This window comes from Papaver somniferum, chromosome 5, assembly GCF_003573695.1.
Source record: "Papaver somniferum cultivar HN1 chromosome 5, ASM357369v1, whole genome shotgun sequence".
Classification (NCBI taxonomy): Eukaryota; Viridiplantae; Streptophyta; class Magnoliopsida; order Ranunculales; family Papaveraceae; genus Papaver; species Papaver somniferum.
The window spans coordinates 157,217,921-157,234,002 of record NC_039362.1 but is presented as its reverse complement, the minus strand read 5'-3'; the positions used below and the strand labels follow the sequence as shown (position 1 = coordinate 157,234,002).

At 35.3% G+C, this 16,082-nt stretch overlaps 3 protein-coding genes across 4 annotated transcripts; all 3 read right to left on the bottom strand.

The window, feature by feature from the left end:
- Positions 1 to 534: 534 nt before the first annotated feature.
- On the bottom strand, positions 535 to 2,764 carry LOC113283337 (pentatricopeptide repeat-containing protein At1g28690, mitochondrial). Its single transcript, XM_026532561.1, has one exon. The coding sequence runs from the start codon at positions 2,628 to 2,630 to the stop codon at positions 1,056 to 1,058; it is 1,575 nt and encodes a 524-aa protein (XP_026388346.1). The 5' UTR covers positions 2,631 to 2,764; the 3' UTR covers positions 535 to 1,055.
- Positions 2,765 to 2,834: 70 nt separating this feature from the next.
- On the bottom strand, positions 2,835 to 5,379 carry LOC113283338. The gene is made up of 2 exons (XM_026532563.1): positions 5,218 to 5,379; positions 2,835 to 3,281 (listed from the first exon to the last, which is right to left on the bottom strand). The coding sequence occupies exons 1-2, from the start codon at positions 5,294 to 5,296 to the stop codon at positions 3,040 to 3,042; spliced, it is 321 nt and encodes a 106-aa protein (XP_026388348.1). The 5' UTR covers positions 5,297 to 5,379; the 3' UTR covers positions 2,835 to 3,039.
- Positions 5,380 to 11,807: 6,428 nt separating this feature from the next.
- LOC113278019 (bidirectional sugar transporter SWEET3a-like) lies at positions 11,808 to 13,579 on the bottom strand. 2 transcript variants are annotated; one of them, XM_026526964.1, is made up of 5 exons: positions 13,388 to 13,579; positions 13,248 to 13,284; positions 12,710 to 13,152; positions 12,535 to 12,618; positions 11,808 to 12,412 (listed from the first exon to the last, which is right to left on the bottom strand). In XM_026526964.1, the coding sequence occupies exons 3-5, from the start codon at positions 12,851 to 12,853 to the stop codon at positions 12,209 to 12,211; spliced, it is 432 nt and encodes a 143-aa protein (XP_026382749.1). In that variant the 5' UTR covers positions 12,854 to 13,152; positions 13,248 to 13,284; positions 13,388 to 13,579; the 3' UTR covers positions 11,808 to 12,208. The 2 variants fall into 2 exon arrangements, 1 of the variants encoding a protein (XP_026382749.1); XR_003325267.1 differs by having other exon boundaries at positions 11,896 to 12,412; positions 12,539 to 12,618; positions 13,388 to 13,578.
- Positions 13,580 to 16,082: the final 2,503 nt, after the last annotated feature.

Sequence of the window (16,082 nt, the reverse complement as noted above, 5' to 3'; positions counted from 1 at the left end):
GCATCGATCCAGTAATCAGGATTGTCAGGATCTTTTTGTCCTATATGAACTGGTATCAGCCCTTATAAATCATGCACAAAAATTCTCATTAATTTGAGTAGAAAAAAAGAAGATAACTAGCAGCAAAAAGGCATGCGCCACAGCCGAGAGCAAGCAGGCAGGCTTGTTTTCTCTTACTAGCAGCATGGGGGCGCCATGCTTGAGTCACTTTGTGCTAAGCAAGTTCATACGGAGAGTTCTAAAAACTTTATGTGCTCTCCTTTTAGTTGCAATTAAGCAATTACTAAAATAAAAATATGAACCTTTTAGTTGCAGTTAGAAAGTATTAGAGGTTAGGTTTATCTAGTCCTAAGCTAATCTTTTAAAGATATCATCATCATTATCATGATTCATGGATATTGTCGGTTGAATATAAAGGGGTTCTAATAGGGTCTTTGTCTCATCGGTCATCAACTCATCATGGCACCTCACCTGTAACTGAAAACTCCTTCAGAGGACCATAACTCTTAATTTGGGTTGCTTGTTGAATTTTAATACCAAATGTTTAATGAGCATGCATCATGCATGTGTCACTAACTACTTATTTAATGTTAAAGTTAAGTTGAATACAATGCAAAGACCGAGTGGTTTCCCATCCTAAAATTGGTCATAGAAGCTCCAAATACCAAAATCTTGTTCATGGGCTTGGCTTGAACGCTCTTTAACTAGAGAAGTGAATGCCTCTTTGGCTCTTTCCGAGGAAGGCAATCCCTGCTGCACCTTCCCCGTTCACAGTTTCTCCAAGCAACGATAGCGCTCTAAACTCGCTGGCTTTCGAGTTTTAAAGGAGTGAACAGTGAACTCCTGATGATCATCAACTGATTCAGCCCAAGTTTAACTATTAGTCTCCGTTGAAATTGTTTTGCTGCTCTTTATCACCCTATAGACAGGGTCTCCCAGCCATTTAAGTTAGATGATTAAGTTAGTTTGAGCGACCCAAGCCTCCAACTAGCAACCTTAGGCCTAAACAGCTTGTTTCATAATTTTTGCTCACATGAACCAAGATGAAACCATTATCATTCCCAACTGCAACCAGTAACTTTAGAAACACCTCTGCTTTTCATCAACTTCCTCACTTCACTTACTCCCTCCCATTTCCCAGCTGCAGCAAAAGTATTAGACAAAGCCATGTAAGCCCCTGGCCGCTCTTTGCTGCTTATTTTGAAAAGTTCCTTTGCTGCAAAATCTGCCAATTCCACATCACCATGTATTGTCGAAGCTCCAAGAAGAGCAGCCCAAACATCAGAGTTTGGTTTTTCAGGCATTCCCACTATGAATTCTAATGCCTCTTGTAAACTACCCGCCCGACCTAACAAATCAACCATACATGAGTAATGCTCCATCCTTGGTTTGATCATGAAATCTCTCTCCATGTTACTGAAAATCTCCCATCCTTGTTTGACAAATCCAGCATGTCCACAAGCTGAAAGAGCACTGAGAATTGTAACATAATTGGGTCTAATTCTTTTTTCTTTCCTCAATTTCTTAAAAAGATCAAGCGCTTCGTCTGCCATACCATTCTTCCCAAATCCATCGATCATGGAAGTCCAAGAGAAAACATTCTTGTCTGGCATATAATCGAAAATTCTCTGTGCCTCCTCAGTTTTCCCACATTTCGAATACATATCTATAAGTGCACTTCCCAATTTCACGTCTGAAAATAATTCAGTTTTCATAAGTTGACCCTGAACTTGTTCGCCTATTTCATCTGAAGCTAATACGGAGCAAGCTCCAAGGACACTCACAAAGGTCGATATAGTTGGCCGGAAATTCACCCGTTGCATTTCAATATACACTTGAAGTGATTTTGCAGCAGTTTTAATCGATTTACTGTAACCCTCAATCATGGCATTAAATACCACTGTATCTTTATCAACTGTCGCCAAAAAGATCTCTTCAGCATTTACAAAAGATCCTTGTTTCATATACCCTGTAATCATAGCCGTTGAACAAACTACATTTCTTTCGTATAGCTTGTCAAACACTTTCCTAGCGTAATCAACCTCCCCCTTCTTACAATACGAATCAATAAGCGCTGTAGAAAGAATATCGTCAGTCTCAATACAAGGTTTCAGTATCTGGGCATGAACCTCCTTAGCTAAATCCGTCGATATAAATGTGCCCGTTGTAGATAACTTTAAAATCATCGAAAATGTATACCCATCAGGTTTTTCATCAGAGTAAGCCATTCTTTTTATTAAACTCATTGATTCCTCAAGCTGGTTTTGCTTAACATAAGCTGCAATCATGGAGTTAAAAGAAGAGACAGTTGGGCTAGGCATTTCATCGAACACAAGACGGGCGTAAGTTAAAAAACCACATTTTATATACAGAATAAGAAGTTTGATGGAGATGTTGGTGTTGAATCGGTATCCTGTTTTAATAAAGTGGGCATGGAATTTCTGACCTTGAGTTGGATGATCTGAATGGATGTAATGTTGAAGAGATGAAGATAGAAAGTTTGAGTTTTGGCGGGGATCTCGTTCCCTATCTTCTGAGAAAAATTGAATTGGCGAAGCTGCAATGGAACTGATTTTATTGCTACGAAGAGGAGAACAAAAAAGGGGACTAATTCGTCTCCCAATTTTCATTTTAGAGAAACTGAGAACTGCACAGTTGCAAGTGCTGTGTTAAGTGGTCGCAGCGGAATGCACATAATATATCCTTAAAAGAGCCTCACCCGTGATGATATAGACAGAAACTTTTCTTCTGTAACTGATGTGCCCCATATCCATTGCACAACTTTTGTAATGAAAAAGAAAGAAAAAGTTTACTAAAATTTCAATTGACAACTACAAAATTCAATTATGTGAATATATTTGAGATGAATCAGAAAAGATTACATGTGTTTTTTTAATGATAGGAATTACATGTAACTTCTTCATGACCTCGAGACCTTAGATCTAAAATGTTGAACAAAGAAAAAAAATCCATAGCTACTGAAAGTTTACATACAGTTTGCACATACCTAAAATTACATTTAATGAATATGAATAAATCTCAATCCCGAAGCCCTAGTTCAAGCTCAAGCTCGTCGTCCTCTTCAAACAGCCTTAAAAGACGGGCATGTTGTTCTGCTCTCTTTTTCTTTTGCCACATCTTGAACAGAAACACCCCAAGTACTACAGCTGCCACCAACCCAACGAAGACGAAAAGAACTGTGACGCCTGTATTTTTGCTAGAAGAAGCATGACCCTCTGTTTTCACCCCATCTTTGGAACTTGATGGGTCACTTGCAAAACCTGAAAAATAAGAGGAACTCGTTTGAATCAGAAAATCCCAGCAAATACTTGCACATATAGAAGATTCCAGTAATATAAGACGCACATGATATAAAAGCTGTAGGACCAATATATACAGGAATCTTATATGAAAATGTTCAGGTTGTCCTTGATCTCATTAGAGCCGAAGCAGATTACGTCTCCTCTTCAATAGGCGAAAAGCGCCTTCTCTAAGGAAACTAAATGGTATAGAACACCCCCTCCCACTCAGTAGCCAATTTTTCTTATGGCATGCAACATAAATTTTTTCCTACAACACAACCTAATGAAACAAATGAATAGACACACTCTGCAGGATGCTGAAAACTATCAGGGTTCAGGGTCTGCACCGGAATCCATTGTACCGGGTACCCATTGGGTATCTAAAAAACAGGGAAATTATTTATTCCGATTCTCGCGAGTAGAACAGTTTGGAACCCGAATTAGGTGAGTATATAATATCGGGTACCAAATATTATTATCCATCGTTACTTTTAGTTACTTTCTTTATCTCGACAACTTCTTTCAGATCAGTGGTATAGAGGCTATAGAGAATAGATTTGCAGGTGAACCATACATATGAATATTCAAAGCTCTATGGTCTGTATACGACTGATAGACAGAAAGCTGACAAAATTAAGTTAGTAACTAAAAGTAACGGTGGAGAGAGAGACTTATAAGTAAGGACCATAAAACTTCACAGACTGCAGCGGGAAAACCTCTTCATTCTTTTTCATTTCAGGGTGCCCTAATTAATTATCCTTTTGAGAGTATGAACACATGTTGTGAACTCTCCATACTTATTACGGATTACTTCATCCATTCACTGATATAACTTAGTTCCAAGTCTACATATAAGTAGAGAATGTGATGATTCAAGAGACACCAGTAAGTTGTTGTCCTCAGAAAAAGAGAGTCTCCAACAGCAGTAACTGGAGCCAAAAACAAGTAGTGACTAGAAAAGATTGTAAAGAATGGCTAATTATTCGAATTTCTTACACCTCTTTTTGTTATTCGGCATTTTAATTATAATTTACTATTTAAACCATAGTTGCTCTATCATTCAAGCAGTCATATTTTTTCAATTTAAACTTGTGAGTACACCTCTTGGATATTACAGAATACGACATTCTCTTGGATATGCTCGATAACAATTACCATTGAGTTATGATCAGTACCCTCTAAATGCCTATATGTATTTCCAATATCCAAATGTAGCTCTAGTTTCATAACCAATATTCCCTAAGTTGGCAAATTCCCTGCAGTTCTACTAGCCATCCATCCAATAAAACCCAAAATACATGCAAAGTCTACCCTAATCTGAATTACATTAAAGAGCGCAATGGAGAAACCAAAACCAAAAAAAGCATGGCAACCAACATGGATTTGTAGTACAAAAAGTTGATGCTAACTACCTCCATTGCGAAGCTGTTGTATACATAAAATTAAAGGTGCCAAGGAAGATATTCTACTTCTAACTGTGAGTTACTTGCCAGGTAGTGGAACAAAAATTAAGTTTCCAACAGTTCCATCATTAGAAAAAACAACCTACATTCATTACCTGCCCAATACCTAATCAAGCGCATCCCAACTATCAATTTGAACAACTACACCTCCTAAACCTAACAAATACAACAAGCCAGACTATAAAATCAAGAATTAAAACCTTAAAAAACAGCCAATTCATGCACACCAATTTGTTTATTTTTTTGCTCAATTCAATTTAAACATGAAAATCCTGAATCACAGATCGAAAGATCTCCAAACCCACACTACGTTCAAACCCATCAAACAAAAAATCACAATCACCAACTATGTTATAAAAATTCAGAAGATTAGGTTTTCAGAGGTGAAAGTAGCAATAGAGATCTAAAAACAAAACAAAAATAGGGAAATTTGAAGAGACTGAAATACGTACCTGGAATTAGTTGAAGAGAAACTGATAAGAAGAAGAAATTTAAGTAACGCAACCAACTCCAACCTGAAAATTTACTCATCTTTTCCTCTCTTCTCTTCTTCTCTGTCTGTTCGTTACATCAACCAAAAATGTTTAACTTTCTTATATTTTGTGTGTAAACAAGAATTTGTCCTTAAAAGAACCAAATAGGAATCTTCGGTGTAAACCATTAAGCACTCTATTGCGTGTTTGTAACGCCTATATCCACCTCGTGGCCCACTAGACATGGACACACTTCAACTACATGGCTCATGATATACGGGAAACTAAAATGGTATTCGGGAACCTTGTGGGTTGACTTAGGCTGGGTTCTACGGTCATTCAAGATTCAGCCTAAAAACCGTTACAAAAGCATTGTTTTTCCTGATTCAACATAAGGTTGAAGCATTTGCTTAGATGATATCTTGAACCAATACAAGAGTGATCAAAGGTTTGGCCTTCAAAAATATGTTTTAGCGTTCAATGGTTCGGCGCTCAACAACATATTTTGGGAGAATATGCTTCCAAGCGTCTAATAGTAAGGCGCCCAGCGACTAACCATTAGGCGCCGCACTTGAGCACCAAGCTATTGGACGCTAAGGTTAAATATTTGTTTGACTTTTTTTAAGCTACACTCCGTTTACACTCAGACGATATAACTCACATTGTTAATGATTACTCGTGTTCTGATCGGGATATGAAGGTTTGGAGAGGAGACTCAACTTCTAGAGTTTAGCTAAAAGTGATAACTTAATTTTAAAATATTATACATTGAACACAAGAGAGTACACTGTTTGAAATTTGGAAACACAATAGTAAATATAGGTTATTCTTAGTTCAGTTTCGTCGAAAATACGGTTACACTTAGCCTTTGCAATAAACTTTTAAACCACAGGCTTCCCTGATGGACGAGTTATGTCTCCTGGGGTTTACAAATACCTATACCCACAAAATCAATTTCATCATATTATTGGTCGTCATCTACGCGGGAGAGGTTTGTTAAAGACTGGCCTACAATATCTCTGAGATATGGTGGAGTAACTGGCCTCACAAAAGGCTTGAATCTACCCATCACCTTAAGGATGTTGAAATGATCTTCATACCAAAAATTTGAACCTTTCTATCTACGCCAGTCCTTCAGAGCTCTCGTTATAACTTCATCATCAGTTTCACCCCTGAGTCGATATCGGTTGACATTCCATAGTAAGTGATTGAATTTTGGTGAACTGCATTGGCTATGGAAACATGTCGATCGAACAAGTCAATCGAAGTATGGCTGTTTGGATTACCAGTTTCGGTGCTGAAATTCTCATATATGGTAATCCAATAACTTTGAATGGGACAACCATTCATCCTGCGTTGGTGACCCATCTTCGGTAGTATAGTACCAAGCTCCGACAGAGAGATAAATTTCTCCCAAAGAATACTCTGTAGAATTAATGTAAGGTGCAGGCATGTTTCAGAAGAATTTGAGTAAAGTGATTATTTTCGGGTTATGTATACTAGATGTGAATATTTATGAATGTCCTAAAACTAGATTGGGGGGTATACATAATAGGTTGAGCAACGACCATGTTTTTCGAACTCTATGTTTAACGAATATTTTTTGTATAATAATTATTCGCTGAAATGTACGTCGACTTTATGAATGTATTTATTTTTTGAGTAGAAAGTATTAATACAGTTTAACTGAATTTATTGGTTTCAGAGTTGACGGTACATATTACAAAAACTTAAATCATATAATCAAAATCGAATTCTGACTCACTTTCGCATGCATCGCCGTTGCACTTAGCATGTGCAATGGGCCTTTAAACCGTTAAGTAACCCTAACGGGTGAGTGTTGTCTCGTGAGGGTTTACATACAGATATACCCACAAAATCATTTACGTTGGTTCAGCTTCGTTAATCTTCGTCCCCCTCTTGTGGAGGACACTGACTAACTATTTGTATCAGATTGTATTCATGAAAATTTTCCTTCAAAAGTAAGCAACATTCATAAAACCGAAATTCTTGTCTTACTGACTCATAATAGTGATGTTTCGCAATGTTTTCCATAAAAGTAGTGTTTTAAAGACATGTATGTAACTGAAAATTACTTACATCATTGTATGTCTAGCCGGATCGGTGGTTTCACCATAGTGGAACAAGCATACTAACATCTAATCCCACTGCTCGTCTTATTGATGAAACCCTTTGTCGTACATGATTCCTGTTCTTTGGTTGAGATTTCCATAGGTAGCTAATAATTGTTGAAAAACCATTTAGCCAATTTCCATGTGTAAAAGAATAATTCCTTCTCTAGCTTTTGCTGCATGAAAAACATTTAGCCAATTTCTGATTATGAAAGTATCTTCCTCCGGTGTGAATCTGAACACCATATCCCCACTAATAATTAAAAAAAAATATAGGAAAATAAAGAAGATGCTGGGAATTTGATTGTATAATTGTGGTTGAGAGGACTCGAATTTGTAGAAGAATTAGATGGAAATGGAGAAGATTTGCGTGTATGAACTAAATTTGCGTGTATGTCCCTTCGTTTTCGTAAATAAGAAATCAAAGAAGTATCATTGCATTATTGTGTGTGTTTTGGAAAATCGACTTTAGAGAACACTTATCACTGCTTTCAGATGTCTTATTCATCGCTTTATGTCAGTGATAAATATTACTCAATATAGATTACGGTGGATAAAGACAAATATCAAATTGCAAATAACTTAAATTACATAATTGTATAGTAATTTTAAAACTAAATCTAATTATAGAGTAAAATGCAAACAACTAAAATTACATAAGGGGTGCAATAATTTTAAAACTAAACATAACTATAGATTGTAATATGCAAACAACTGAAATAAAACAAGGGGTATAATAATTTAAAAATTAAACATAACTCTAGATTCTAAGATGCAAATAACTTAAATTACACACGTTAATTTAACACTACTAAAACGCAAATAACGCTTAAGAAATTCAATAATAGCGGTGAACATGCCCCAGACGAATCATAATATCATTCTCCATCCATAAAATAACGGTCTTCTCGGACTCAGGAAACGTATCCACATTAATAGCAATCTTCAAGTCTGTTTCATGTTGTTTGATACTTGTTAATATGCTAATACCTATTACCAATATTTTGAGATGCTCTGCATCTTCCTTCTGGGTGGCTTGCCTTTGTTGAGCTTATTCTTTTTGCCATTGGAACCTTTGTTCGCTTTATTTTTGCCAATGGAACCTTTGTTCGCTTTCTTTTTGCAGAAATCCCAACACCTTATCCAATGTTTCATTTTGAGCTATGGCCTCAAGTGTATTTCGTTTAGACTTGTCTCTGCTTGGACCCCTCCTATAGTTATCGTCATAAAACTTTTTTTCTTCGTGACCCGCCCGAAGATTCACCAGGGGTAGATTGTGGATCTTCAGACATAATAACATTCTCATCATCATCATCATTAATTAATTGGCTTGGTTGTGTTATTACTTCGCGATCATAAATATCTAGATTGAATTCCTCAAAGTGTAGCTTTTCAAAATCTGGAATACATCGTCATGTCTCCATGTCTTTCCTTATTTCGGATTCTCCTTGTAATCCAATTAACCTCTGGAGTACTGTTGCAACAAAATGTAAACGTCATTAATGTCGTCAAAGATTATTAAAAAAAAAAAATCTACGAAGCTAAATAAACTCACTGCGGTTTCAGGTGTAAATCCACTAGGCATGTTCCTAAAATAACCTCTAATGTGAGAAACATATCTCTTAATTTCCCTTTTCAAAGTGTTAACTATTGTCTGCAATGACTTTGTGGTTCTGACAGGGTCACTCCTCCATGTTGCTTCGTATTCGGTTTTAATTTGCGACCAAAACTCTTTGCACTGTTGATCTTTACCTATAACTGGATCACATGTAATCGATACGTAAGCATTGATTAGTGCTACATCTTCAGACCTTGAGAATTTTGTCATTTTTTGTAACACAACGGAAACACTTAAAACAGATGAAACAAAGAAATAATGAGGAAACTCAGATGATTTTGGTGTGTTTGATGTAGGATATCTTAAACTATCTTTTTTCCTATACTTTTGTTTCTTCTTTATTTCATTGAGTAATATTTTACAGTAAGACGATGATTGAATTCTCAATGTTCTACTTAACAACATGGACCGATTGAATTGAAAACACACACAAAATCTGATGTAAGACGCACAATAATCCTAGCCCACAATTATAAGTTATAAACAAATTTTGGCATTAAAGATAGATTTTTTCTTGGCTGCCCTGGGCTGGAGCCCAGGTTGCCAGGCTTCAGAGCGGGACCTGGTAGTCTGCATCATGAATTGCCATGTTTTCTACGCATGACCAAAGGAACATACATAGTTGAGTGATGAGCATTCACCAAAATTGAGGAATCAAAAAGTGACATGAGTGAGAGAGGGAGAGAGCCTTTGCTCCAGCAAAAAAAATTACATCATTGGAAGGATATGTTCCCTGTTCACTAAACGTATAACATTCAACATACAGGTGTTGAAGAAAGGAGAGGGATTTTATGAAGGTAAAAAGACTCCTCTGTGACTTGGGGACAACGGGAAACAAATGAACTGTGTGATCTCTCGTATGGCCTCCCACGTAACTTCAACATCTGAAGAGAGGAATTGTGGGGTGCAGAGTCAAAGAGAGCATGCTCGTATACATTCATCCTTAACTCCGAAGCCTTAAAGTTCATAGCACTGTATAAAAGTTTTCTTTAGGGTAAGGAAAACTATTGTTTGAAGTATCGCTACTTGCTCCACTATATTCTGCAATAAAAAAGCTTAACTGGAAGGTGTGTGCGTTCTCCAGGTTAATATCACTAAGTTGTGGTCAACCTTCATTAGTAACAACCTTTCCAAAGAAATGAACGAAGGGATGTTGATAAAACTAGTACAGCCACTGGTCCACAGTTACCTAAGGAAAGGATAAGAGTAACTCGGTTCTTCTATAAGGAATATATGATCATCCAGATAAGTTTCAGTTGAATACAACTACTTGAAGGCCTAAACAAAATTATCCTCTTGTCAGACATGTAGGTGCCGGCATAATGGGTTAAAGAAGTTGATCAAGCACAATGAGCAAGTGACTCGATGTATTGGTGAACATAAAGGGATGGATAAAAAGACCAATAGGGTCCTTCTACACGCCATGTTGGTAAATCATGAGTTTTTTTAAAGATCATTGTCTTTTAATCATAAGATATAACCTTTTCCCCATCTACCACTAAAATCAAGGATGATTCTTTATCCTCCTCTTTAACACATAATACTTGTAAAAATTGAAAATGCTTAACATCAATGCGGCAGTACCTACTAATCTATGGATATGTCATCATCAAACTATCCAAATTAACCCGGTATTTGCAATTCCAACATGCATAATCATTTTGCATCTCCAAGATATCAAAAGCAGTAGGGCATGGTCCAACAATCACGATGAGATATAGATGATCCATGCACTCTCAAAAGTATTAATTTAATATCCCAAAAATCATCACCTATAATTGGCATCAATAGCTTAGCAGTTTCACGTTCAACATCGAAACAGAATGAATATCCATCATAATCTTCAAAGAGTCTGTAGAACCAGTGCAACGAACCATTCCAGAAGATACTATGCCATATGAAAGACCCCAAAGGAGCTTGAAAATGCTTTCCAGATAACCTTCATGAGCTCGTTTTTGAAGAATAGATTTCAATCTGAAGATTGGGGCTAGGAGGGAGGATATAATCTTTCGCAAAAATCATCTTCTTTTTGACGTATATGCATATAACTTGATGAGGTGATTTCAGTGGATTAAAAGCTAAGCTAATACTGTGAACGATATCAATGAGATAGCCTTGATCACCTCTAAACGGTGAGGTAAGAAACATTTTGTACTGATTAATGATGGATGGATTGTATACATATATTGTAGTATCCGAGGGGCTTTGGTTGCGGTTACAACATAATAGACCATTGCAGGATTGAATTACAACCTAACGAGAATCTTCTTTATCAGAGAAATTTAAGGTTTTGAAGGGGCCACCACCTTCGGCACCAGCAACAAAGGAGAGAAACTGATATGTCGTGTCATAAGAAAGTGATTTCTTACGATTGAGAAACAATCCAACCAGAGGAGATATTTAATTGTTTCGGCGAATATGATTATTAACAAAGTAACGATTTGAGATTAGTGATAACCATTGTTTTGATACCAATTTAAATTTTAGTAAAGATTTCAAAGGTAACATACAATAAAATCTCCATTAAGATATCATGATTCTCACCTATTTTTTGTATTGAAGAAGAAGAAGCCGCCGCTAACGAGGAGGAGGAGCAGAGATTACCTGATGACGATACCACTACTATATATATGTATTCAAGGACGAAAATATACATTGAATCAATGTTTGTATATTCACAAGAATGCATTGTTTTTAAAATAATTCAAAAAATTTAAAACTAGATATCTCTGAAAAATGCACAACGGATTTTGCAAAATTAATATATTTGGAAAGCTCTTTGAATTATCTATGTAATAATGAGTACAAATAAAAATATTAAAAAAAAATTATTATCAGTTTTGATGTTGTTAAAAGAATCAAATTCAACATGTGGTCTTACTAGTAAAACTAAAAAAAAGTCCAAACGGAAAAAAATGTGAACTCAGTTTTGGTGTTGTTAAGAAAATCTCCAACCAGTACCTCCTTCCTTTATAGGTGAGCCTTTACAACCAATGACCACTCTATAGCAAAAAATATGATGGTCGACACGAATCAGAGGAATACAAAACTAGTTTCGGAGTTCCATTACATCGACATTTTGTAAACCAAACAAAAAGTAATTCAGACAACACTACGAAAAAAAAATGTATAGAAAAAGGAGAAGTATTTCCAACTTTTAACGGCAAATGATACCATTACTACCAGTACTAGTGTTTCAAGAACTTGTAACTTCTCTTATTCATATATCGTTGATACCATCATCATTGTTGTTGTCATCCTTGTCGAGTATTTCTACAATTAGAGGTGTAGTAAGGAAAAATGAGCTTCCGTTCTCTATATCATATATCTTGATCGGTTTTTCAACTATTTCTGTTTCTCCTCTGTATATAAAATATACTACAAGCTGGAGGATTCCCAATGGAACTCCTAAGAAATTTGGAGACTGCACAAACAAGCAAATGAACTTAGTTAATGCCTACTTTCGTTGTGAAGATAAAAGTAATTGGTTTAAGGTTTAATGGTACAAATCGCAAGTAAAATATCATTCCCTAGTAACCCATATACCAACCAAGACAAACAAGTGAGGAATGAGAAGAGGGATAAATTGAACGGCATGTACTCGACACTCTTTGTTCGAAGAACTCGTTCCTGTAAGTTACACGTAATTGATTAAGGTAAGTCATTAATAAAAGATTTTGTGAACAAACATGTAATGAATGACAAGTAAAGGTGTGCTCACCACAGCTACCAGAGGAGATCCGTACATTGCAATGGAAACTACTAAACCTATGCTCCCAACTATGGCTTTACGGACTAGTCGATCTTCCACCTCGAATGTTAAACAACATATCACCACAAGCATTGCGGACATCAATGGTGACATTATTAATGTTACCAATTTCTGCCAAAATCATTAACCTTGTTGATTTGTCTTTACTATAAATATCAGCATCCATTAATTGCCAGAAAAGAACTTCACATAAAAAGAAAAAGAATGATTTTCCCAAAAATATATAGAAATGAAGGATATTTCCAACGCAATTCCGACCCCATTAATTGTAACCAACGGAAGATTTTCCCAGCCTCGACTTATCAGCGGAGAACCATACCATGTGTAAATTATACAATTCAACAACGCACATACATATGGATTTCTTCTCAATCACCCTTCTAAATGTGATTCTGGTTCATTAAAATAATTGCGAAAATCATTAGAATAGGAAGGGTAATCATGAACCGAAAAAGAATGAAGATACGTATTTTAAAAAGGTTTTTACATGGGTGCCGCATAGAGCAGTATAGAAACGACGTTCCCTGCAGGAAAAAAGATGTTAAGATTTGCGTACCTTTCAAAAATATTATGGAAGGTTATGATTAAGTAAAAAAACACAGAACTCAATTGGAGGAGGGGAATTACCAATTATTCCAACGGCGTAACGTAGAAGTTCCAAATTTCGACTCCGAGCGAGAAAGTGACGACCAAATTCATCGCCGTTGTACCCAAATTGAGAGAAAATGAGATTTGAGAAGGAGGTTGACAGGTCCATTTCTGGACCTCCTTCCCAAATCCCAAATTTCCCTTTCTTTCTGAATGTTTGTTGTTTGCATTGATTTTCTGTAACTTTGTATTTATAGTCTTAGATGTAGAGCAGAGAATTTAAAAAGTTAAAATTGGAAACTTGGTGAGATATTTGCGTAATTAAGGTAAGAGTTATAACAAAATTAAGTTTGGTTTAGTAGGATCCAAAATTAGCTTTCAGATAAGATTCCAACGTCAGCTTTGGTTGGCTACAAACTCACTTACTTAATCTGTTCATTTTAACTCTTTCAGAAATCTTTGTTAATCCGAGTTTATTAATATTAGGTATATCCATTGGATGTTTTCTTTTTTTTTTTAATCTTTAGCTTATCATTACAGTATAATCTTTATATATCGGTACTCCGTATATTAATAATCTCTATATACAATAAAAACTCCATATAAGTTCAATGTATGTGCATGTTATTACATGCTATTCCCTTTTTTTATTTTTGGTACATGATATTCGATAATGTACATACATATGCATAATTTCTAATACATAAGTACATGTATCTTTCTAAGAATTTGCAAGGTCGTTAAATAAAATCTGATGTTTTTTTACAACTATATATAGTAGTTGTATCTATCTACGGATTTGTATGGCCAAAAACTTTGAACATGCTTGACAAGTTGGAAATATTCAGGCTTCAACAGTTGGAAATATTCTTGTACGTTTTATCAGTAATAAATATGAGCATTTCAAGGATGTTTCTAAGCTTGCTCGGTTAAGCTTCTCTTTTTCCTTTTTCATACTCTTTACTCTTTTTTACCGTGCAGTTGAATTTGCTTGACACCATCAGTTGAGATTGCATTCATGCTCTCTTTTTTTCCCTTTGTTTTTAGGATGTTTTGGGCAACATTGTTGAATCATATATGGCGTTCTTCCAGCGCATGTTCTGACATCTCATTATTCAATAGTATCGCCTCTTTCACGCATACTATCATCATCTTTTAGGCATGCATAAGATTCCCCCCAATTGAGAAAGAGAATATGTTATACATACATGTTGTGGTAACGAACTGACCTTGTTGCTTTCTATTTTGTTTGGCTTTTTCCTTCTCCGGTTTATAACATTGACGAAAAAAGTATTTTATATATTAGCTTTATAACATACATTTAGCTTACCCGTGTTGTGTGTCTCAGATTGACTAGTCGAGGTATAAGAACTTTTATCTTAAGTAATATAGTTACCAATGTCGTCTAGGCTTTCTTTTGTCATGTACGTTTTATCAGGAATAGATATGCGCATATCAAGGATGTTCCTAAGCTTGCTCGGGTAAGCTTCTCTTTTTCCTTTTTCATACTCTTTACTCTCTTTTACTGTGCAGTTGAGTTTGCTTGACACCACTAGCCTGAGATTTCCATAGTGACAAGGTCTTGTGCATCCAAAAATTAAAAGATGTGGCAACAACCTAGAAAATTACATATTTTTCTCAAACAACTATAAATAAATATAATATTTCATCTTAAATTTTGATATGACAAGATCTATAGTTTTTCAGTATAATATCGTTTATTAATATATGGAGGTAAACTCCTTATATTTTTCCAGTATAATATCGATTATTATGATATCTATTATCATATCTTTTAATTTGTGAATGCATAATACCTCTCGCACTATGAAAACTTTTTTGTTAAAGTCAAAATATTTCCAACTTGTCGAGTATGTTTAAAAAAATTTGGCGTGAAACTTATGATATCTCCGCACAAATTCATATATTAATACATACTTGATGTAAGATATGTACGCATATTAGCCAATAGCAGTTATATACATTGAACTGGTAAAAAAGTTCATTTTTTTTTGTATACCTCTTTATATCAATAAACTCCATATATTAATAATTTTGTGAGTTCCCAAAACTATTAATATACGGAGTTTTACTGTATTCTATAAATAGTGTATCTCTAGGCTATGTTCTTTAATATTTCACATGTTTAATAAAACTCTTTTGAGGTGTTCTTATATGGTATCATATTACCGTTTCTTTCTTGTCCTTATTTTTTTTATCACTTTTCTTGGTTTTATTTCTGAATCTCAAGAACACCATTAAATCTGATTGAATCTTCAGTGGAAATTACAATCTCTTCTGCAAAATCTTCTTTATCAATGGCTACTAGTTCTTATACCTTTTCGATTATCGCTGGATTAATGAATGCTTTCCAACAATAGCAGAAAATAACAGAATTTGAGTTCTACATCTCAATTTAATTTTACTTTACCTTTCCAAAATATTTGCAACTTTGTTTCTATAAAACTTGATTCCACCAATTATCTCTTATGGAAACATCAGTTCGAATCCCTTTTGATCAGCAGAAATCTTCTTCATTTTGTTGACGGATCTTATGTTCAACGTTCTTCTCAGATCCTTGATAATGAAGTTCTTGTTACCAATCCAGACTATGTCTTTGGGAATCAGATAGATCATTTTGTTATGTCATGCATGCCTTAATACTATCTTTTCAAAATCTTTTTCATCTGCAACTCTCGGATTGAGAACTTCAAAGCAGTATTGGTAACCCCAG

What these genes read in the sequence shown, in the direction of transcription:
- LOC113283337 (XM_026532561.1), bottom strand. Translation starts at nt 2,630, where the DNA reads ATGAAAATTGGGAGACGAATTAGTCCCCTTTTTTGTTCTCCTCTTCGT.
- LOC113283338 (XM_026532563.1), bottom strand. Translation starts at nt 5,296, where the DNA reads ATGAGTAAATTTTCAGGTTGGAGTTGGTTGCGTTACTTAAATTTCTTC. An exon ending in TTCTCTTCAACTAATTCCAG is followed by an intron (nt 3,282 to 5,217) that starts GTACGTATTTCA and finishes CTTATTTTTCAG; the next exon opens with GTTTTGCAAGTGACCCATCA.
- LOC113278019 (XM_026526964.1), bottom strand. Translation starts at nt 12,853, where the DNA reads ATGTCACCATTGATGTCCGCAATGCTTGTGGTGATATGTTGTTTAACA. An exon ending in GATCTCCTCTGGTAGCTGTG is followed by an intron (nt 12,619 to 12,709) that starts GTGAGCACACCT and finishes TGTAACTTACAG; the next exon opens with GAACGAGTTCTTCGAACAAA. An exon ending in TCACTTGTTTGTCTTGGTTG is followed by an intron (nt 12,413 to 12,534) that starts GTATATGGGTTA and finishes TTGTTTGTGCAG; the next exon opens with TCTCCAAATTTCTTAGGAGT.